General features: G+C 38.2%; 1 protein-coding gene across 1 annotated transcript; it reads left to right on the top strand.

The window, feature by feature from the left end:
* The first annotated feature begins 393 nt into the window (after positions 1–393).
* Positions 394–2,874, top strand: LOC131243683 (transcription factor MYB58-like). Its single transcript, XM_058243232.1, has 3 exons — positions 394–556; positions 1,225–1,354; positions 1,532–2,874. The coding sequence occupies exons 1-3, from the start codon at positions 418–420 to the stop codon at positions 2,358–2,360; spliced, it is 1,098 nt and encodes a 365-aa protein (XP_058099215.1). The 5' UTR covers positions 394–417; the 3' UTR covers positions 2,361–2,874.
* Positions 2,875–7,723: the final 4,849 nt, after the last annotated feature.

The raw sequence follows: 7,723 nt of genomic DNA on the forward strand, positions 1-7,723 counted from the left end.
TTTGGATGGTCTAGATAGTTAGTTGTAATCGAGTACCACATATGGGAAGGATGAGTTACTACAATTTTTCAAAATGTCTTAGCTTAGGAGGGTAGCAGTTTATGGACGTGGCAAGCCTCAGGTGTACCGGGTGGGTTGTCTTAGTAAGGCATATTGGTGGAGGGTTGAACTCAAGAAATAATAAATGATAATTTGATTGAAAGTTACTACTAGATGGTGTATCTTATTTCCATATCTATTGAAGTGTTTGGTAAGAAAGGATCTAAGGACATGGTCGCAACTCTTGTTGTTGAATTTTAACTGAAAACTCTCTCTCTCATTCTTTCTCTATAAAATCTTTGGTGTGCTGCCAAAGAGCAATATCATAAAGTACACACACACACACACAGAGAGAGAGAGAGAGAGAGAGAGAGAGAGATGGGACGGGGGCGTGCTCCATGTTGCCAGAAGGCGGGTTTAAACAAGGGACCATGGTCGCCAGCGGAGGACATGAGGCTCATAGCCTATATTCACGAGAATGGACATGGCAACTGGCGTGCACTTCCCAGACAAGCAGGTCTCTCTCTCTCTCTCTCTCTCTCTCTCTCTCTCTCTCTCTCTCTCTCTCTCTCTCTCTCTCTCTGCTGTAGGAAAAACAGTTTAAAATTCACAAATCTAATGCTTGGTAGCATTTAAGGATAATTACCATGAAATTTGTTGCTTTCGCAATCTCGTTGGCTATGAATTTATTCGTTTACCTTCCATAGATAATCTACTCATTTACTTTTTAATGGCTTCCCGTATTTCTGTTAGGAGGAAGTATACAGTGTTTGCAGACCAAAAGGTTTACCATTCAAGTCTTCATTTTGCACAAGAGGGGTGAAATGGAGCCCATCGTTCACTTATCTTAACAGTTGAATTATGGGCCCCTCTATGGATGTATTGTAAATGAATAGACTGTTAAAAGAGAAGATGCAACAATAGTTCACATTGAATTAAGACAGAGGTCAGATACCACACAGCTAGGATTTTCACTCTGGAAATTTTAGTTACACAAGCCATCTACAGTGAGTTATTGATGGTATGATACCATAGCATTATCTAATATATAGAAGATCAATACACATGACATGACTTGTCTATTTGGATTCAACCATGTTTGTATAGCTATTGAAGGTATGAATTTTGTTTTTGTATATAACGAAAGTGAGCATGCATTAACCATTTTTTTTTCCAATTTCCCAGGGTTGCTGCGATGCGGGAAAAGCTGTCGATTGCGATGGATTAATTACCTTCGGCCGGACATAAAGCGTGGAAATTTCACCCCAGAGGAAGAAGAGACCATAATCAAGTTGCATTCATTGCTAGGAAACAAGTAAGATATTGAATTAGCCAATCATATCATCTTCATCAGCATAGTGTGTATAGACAGGACTAAGGAGACTAGCCCTTGAATCAATGAAATATTTTGCAATACAAGATTCTTTCTTAAAAGCTTTTTTTTTTTTTTTTTCCTGTAATGAGCTTTAACAAATAATCCAATGCTGTGTAGGTGGTCGAAAATCGCGTCTCGCCTTCCAGGGAGAACTGACAATGAAATTAAGAATGTGTGGAACACATACTTAAAGAAGCGGCTAATATCGAGTGAACCCAATTCTTCTGTAGACGAGCATAAAGTATCTTTCAGCTCATCTTCCTCTGATTCAACAATATCACATTGCGACCAAGAAGGACAGGTGGTACAAGAAGAACAAGTGCGACCAATGATCAAATATGAAAGCCCCCTTGAAGTTTGGGGCGAAGAACAAATGGAGAAGAATCAGGACAACACGGAGGGGATAATCAAGATTCCCATGGAAACTAACATGGACTTTCAGGATGTGTTAGACGATGGATCTAGTAATTTGCTAGATAATAATGATGGATCCAGTGACGTCGACACTGACTACGTGGGTGTTTCACATTTAAAGAAGCGATTAGGAACCGAAGGGTCTAATCTGTCCATAGATGAGCTTAAGGAATCATCAAGCTCATCCTATAATTCACGGGTACCATGCTCCAATCAAGTTGTTGGAAAGGGACCAGAAGAACAAGCCCATCCACAATTCAAATCAGGTCAGCCAAATGATGAGTCGAAGCAAGGCCACATGGAAGAATTTCCTGAAACCCCTTTTGATCCCTGCTTAGACTTTTGGGGCATGTTGGAGGATGACTTGTGTTTCTTTCCATCAACTGTGGGACCAATGGATGAGCGTGGGGCCCACCAAGGACCATTCGGAGAAGGAGAATCAAGAGGAGAGGTTGATAGTAAAAGCTGGATAACATACTTAGAAAATGACTTTGAACTGTGGGCCACTGGTGATGATAATCAGCAAGTCTAGAGGAGGGTGCGTTTGAACCTCTATGGTCATGCACCCCCTCTGGTGGGTTAGCAAAGGCTGAAAATGATCCTGTTAGCACTTATTTTCAAACGTGGCCATAGATTAAACAATTCCATTTTTATTTTTATTTTTAATATACAAATCTTATGACTTTATACCCTCAACCCGGTGGTAAAAAGTGTATGACACACAAGTCCTCTGGTCACTCGTCCTAACACTCGAATACATAAGAAATTAAAATACATGATCGATGGTGGATCCTCGGCAAACATTTGTAAAGCATTTCTTATGGACGTGCGTATAAAGGTTATTATCATGCGTGTATTATTCAACATGCGTGGAACTTTGTTCAACCTATGTACAAATGCTATATCACTATCTGAGTTCCTCTTGTGTTTTCTGTATGCCATTGAACCCGCGCAGTAAGTGATTCCTGCGATGATGATGGGATGCCCCAAATTTCAGGTCTGTAAAATTAATAAGGCGGGCCACACCATTTACCAAAAAAAAAAAAAAAACCGACATCCACCCAAAAACTACAATTCATGTGATGTCCCAATTGATGGTTGGAAGCACTTTCTTCGTGAAGGAACATAGAAATTTAAAGTGAGATTCTCTCTCGCTCTCAAGAGCATGCCATTAAGCAAAACCGAGTCTAAAATAAAGCATTCTACATTTTGCAGGTTATGTTGTATTTGGTGATAGCGTGTACGGAACAACAAGTGCACGGAATCAGTAATTTCTGTACCGTTAACACGCGAGCAGGATGGAATTTGAGAACGCGGATTGCGTCCTACCCCCGCCCTCTCCATGGGAACGAGCAGAAACTTTGAGTGGCCACCGTTATGTATGGGTTATATCCACACCGTCCATCCATTTTTCCATATTATTTCAGGATATAATCCCAAAAATGAGGGAAATACAGTACACAAATGGACCATACAATGGGTATTAAAGTCTTACCGTTGAAAACGTCTTGGGGGCCACAGAAGTTTTGCATCGAGCTAATGTTTCTGTTTTCTCTTCATCCAGGTCCATGTAACTTTACAAATGGGTTTGATGGCAAATAAACATCACGGTGGGCCGTAAAGAATTTTCAACGGTAAGAATAATTATCACCGCTATTTCCTGTGGTGTGGTTCACTTGAGCGTTGGATCTTCCTAAATTTTGGTATAATATTATGAAATGATAAGGAAAAGTGGATGTACGGTGTGGATAATACCCCTACATCACAGTGGCCACTCAAAGCTCCTGCCCGTTCCCAGCTGGAGACGGGCGGGGGCGAATTTGAGGTGGCCTACATGCTTTGTAGTCGGAAATATATGCAATAGCAGAATGCAAATTCTTACCTGTTTTCTTATCGTGGAAAGCCATCATTCAACACTTACAATTGGATTATTTGCCACCTTATATAATCTGTTTTTAGCTGCCACATCTCATTCAACAAATTACGGAAGTTGATGAATTTACTAAGGCACAAATAATGGTCACCTATTATCAATTGAAAGGTTTGATAATCTCTCACACGCTTTTAACCTAGGCCACATATCCACGTGTGACAAGGCTGCACACTTGTTGACCATTTTTTCATCCATCAGACACGCCTTACGTTGCACATTTAATGTATAAAACGCAAGCAGATCCGCTTATCAGGTAGGCCACAATGTACGAGACCACATGACGAGTGTACAATCCTGACCGGTCCACTTGTCTTGCAGAGTGTATGAGTTTTGAAATGTCTCCAAACTTTTTAAATGACACCTGGAACACCTAATTATCATCAATCTGGATGGTCCACTCAATAGTACGACTAGGAGCAACCCATGGTGTAAGAATTACGCCAATCGATTGGATAATCCTATTTAAATGGGCTGATTTGTTACAACTATCCATGTTTAAGAGCAACATATGGTTAAAATTATTAAACCAAAGTGCTACTTTGGAATCATATGCCATTCAAAGTGAGATTTACTGAATAGATGTTTCGAGACAATGATTAGAACAAATTTCTTCTCTGCCCAATCTTAAATTGCTAGCCATTTTCCATGCTATTAATCAGAAGTTTAGGATTAGACAATTGGCATGATTTTTCCTCCAATACTTGCTCTGAATTTGTATGAATGAATGAATAGATCAAATCAACAATAAGTGCTGTAATTTAAAAGTAGCAACATTCCTTGAAGGAGGTAGAGGTGAGGGATTAGGATTTTGTAAATGCTTATATTTAAAGCACACTCAGTATTGTCATATTTCATAGTCCCAGATGGATCACAAGCAGTCATGAAAATGTTATTCGGCAACTCATGAAAATCACATAAAAATTGTATCAACATCTCAAGGGTTGCTCAACATATCAAGCCCTAAAGAATTTGTATGGTTTAAAGATTGAAGCATTCTGTATATGTCAACCATCAAGTGGTATATCCTTAGAATAACCTTATGTTAGGTGTATTTCAAATGTAGCCATAACAATAAACTATACTAAGTAAAATACACTGAAATTAGGCCAATCCGACTTCAAGTTCGGCCGGCCTAAGTATCTTCGGCCAATCCAACATAATTCAGGCAAATATACAACAAAATAGGTTTTCCTTGGCAAGTTCGGCCAACCCAACTTTAGGTTCGGCCGGCTTGAGTGCATTCGGTTAAGTTTCCAACAATGTAAAATTTTGAATCTCAAAGAGATTTGGACAGTTGAATTTTTACTCGGGCTAGCTGAAATTTTGAATGATCTTATCCCGTGAAATTCGAGAGTAGTCGAAACACAATGGTTGGAATTCGGCTAGCCGAACTAAAAATCAGGCCAACCAAATTTTCAAGTCCCTTGGCTATAAATAGTGGCCTTCTCTCATTTATTTTAACAACGAAAATTTGTGAGAAACCTCCTTAAAGTCAGAGAGAAAGTCAAGCCCTCCTCAAGTTATTTGTGCGGTAATTCTAATCTTTTATTAACTTATTTTATTTTCTTTCTTAAGTTAGTTTCGATTATTTTTAAGAGAGTTATCTAAACTCTACTTGAGATTTAGACAATAGAATTCGTAGAATCTAGTGTTTCATTTATAATGTTGAAAATACATTAAATCCATATATTCTTTTTGGGTTGAACATATATACCGCTTCATCAATATCCCAAGAAAGAAGATCGCTGCAATCAAGCTTCAGTTACATCTTCGACTCGGCCTCTGAAGATAAGTATTGTATATACATTTTGTTCATTTGCATTTTTCTGAAATAACCCAAAAATCTTAGTGGGTTGTTTTGTAGTGAGCGTATGAAAATCACAAATTAGGTTTTGTTGTGATAGCCCATGAAAATCACAAGAACTGTATCAGGTTGTTAAGATGATCCTGTGAAAACCCTAAAATAGTGAAAGCCAAAATTACGAGGGTAGTAATTTTAGTAGAGGAGTAGGTATGGGGTTAAGCATCGAACCACTATAAATCCTTGTGCATTAGTGGTGATTCATTATCTCTTTATTTATTTATTTGTATTAAGTGTCTCTTGCTAAGTTTGATGTTTTGATCTTAAAGACGTCGTGAAATATGGTTGTCATACATGAATCTTTTCAATGAATATTGTCGTACGAATTATTTGGAATCAAGATTTCAATACTCTAAGTAATTGAGAGTAATTGTTAAATTATTCCGCCCCTCGGACATTTATAGCTCATCCTTTTAGATTTTCTATTTGAGAAAAAGTCTTTATAGTTAGCATCCTAGGTTGAGGAACTGGATAATACTGAAATTCAAAATGTCATTTTCATTGTGATAATTGTGACCTAGAGGGTTGTCATGTTTCTAAAACTTTAGTTGTTTAATGTTTACATTTTGTTTGAATTTCGATGATGAAATGTTTATTAGTTACATTGTAATAAACTAGACTTTTGAGCCTACTTTGGCTTCCTACATGCATACAACCACACTGTTGTGTGTGCACTTTGTTTATCGTTGTTTTCTACACTTGGTATCCAGGGCATGCCAAAATTGAAATTACAGCCTCAATTCAAACTGAACAACAATGACCCTAAGCACCAAGATAAGCAGACACGAAATGTATGACTAAGATCTACAGGGATCAGTCACCTATTCAGTCACTCGCTTAGTGTGTAACATTGGATCAGGTGATATTTAGAGGGTGGGGTTCATCGTCTGATGATGGGTTCTACCTTTGCCTTCCTTACGAAAGGACTTTTCAATATAGATAAAATGAAATGGGAAAGAGATCCGTACAGTCGATAGCAAATAACAGCTGTGGAACACCTTTCCAATGGAAGAATTGAATCTAGTATAAGAGTTTAGACTCAAATTATAGTTAAAGATTACCAGCTACTTGATTACTGCTACAGATTATACTACAGAATGTAAAACAACATGTAAAACAACGAGCTTAGAAAGTAAATATTAGACTAATAAATGTAATTTAGTTAACAAGGCAAGTAAAGATTACACTATGGAATGTAAATTACAGGATAATTGAAATGATATTTGAAAGATAGATTTGGTTTCTTTGGGTTAGTATGAGACGATTTTCCTTCTTGCATTCATCTTCTATTTATAGAGTCATTCTGGATTCTTCTCACATTTTGACGGTTTCTATAACCCTTTTCCATTACTTCTCTCTGGATGCTTCCTACATTCTTAGCTTCATTTGCTTCTCTTCTTGCCACCTGTCATATACCCATTTGAGCACAATCGTTTCTCTCTTGGCCGCTCAAGTAGTACACAACACCACCTAATACATCCTGGCTATGCTTATCAAGAAATCTCCTCTGTACATATTCGCAGATCTTCGAATGCACCATGTGTATCCGTACAAATCACATGTAACTCTAACTAATTGGTCGTGGCAGGGTATGGTGATAATGGGGATGAACATTGCCCCCCACGTCGCTTCACCTTCGGTAGAAAAGTGGCAGTGATATACGATCCCTCATTAATAACATATTTATTGCATATAGGCATTGCCAGGGCATCAACCAACTCATTGTAATATGTCAATGGAGGTCACATTTTATCGAAGTGAGAGAGGAACCCTATGCTGACACATGTAATTTCATTGGTTCTAATAAAATCGTAATGATGCCCTAATAAATGTTTCGTTCCTTTGGCTGATATAAGAGACATTTTGAATTTCCAGCCTCGCACTCTCACTTCATCTTCCTGAAATTCCAGTTTTTGACTACTATGCGTTAAGTGTGGAAACTTAGCAAATCTAGAGAATGAAGGCTATGTCATGGGGGGGGGGGGGGATGGGCCATGGTCCATTCACATAGATTACACAAGATATGCAATTAAGGCAACTAGTCTATATAATGATAGTGAACATGTGTGTGTGGGATGTACTAACTATCAATTTAAGCATT

This window comes from Magnolia sinica, chromosome 1 (genome assembly GCF_029962835.1).
Source record: "Magnolia sinica isolate HGM2019 chromosome 1, MsV1, whole genome shotgun sequence".
NCBI lineage: Eukaryota > Viridiplantae > Streptophyta > Magnoliopsida > Magnoliales > Magnoliaceae > Magnolia > Magnolia sinica.

Excerpts from the sequence above, each read along its gene's own strand:
- LOC131243683 (XM_058243232.1), top strand. The coding sequence starts at position 418 with ATGGGACGGGGGCGTGCTCCATGTTGCCAGAAGGCGGGTTTAAACAAG. Across the intron at positions 557-1,224 it reads TGCACTTCCCAGACAAGCAG|GGTTGCTGCGATGCGGGAAA; the intron begins GTCTCTCTCTCT and ends CCAATTTCCCAG. Across the intron at positions 1,355-1,531 it reads CATTCATTGCTAGGAAACAA|GTGGTCGAAAATCGCGTCTC; the intron begins GTAAGATATTGA and ends AATGCTGTGTAG.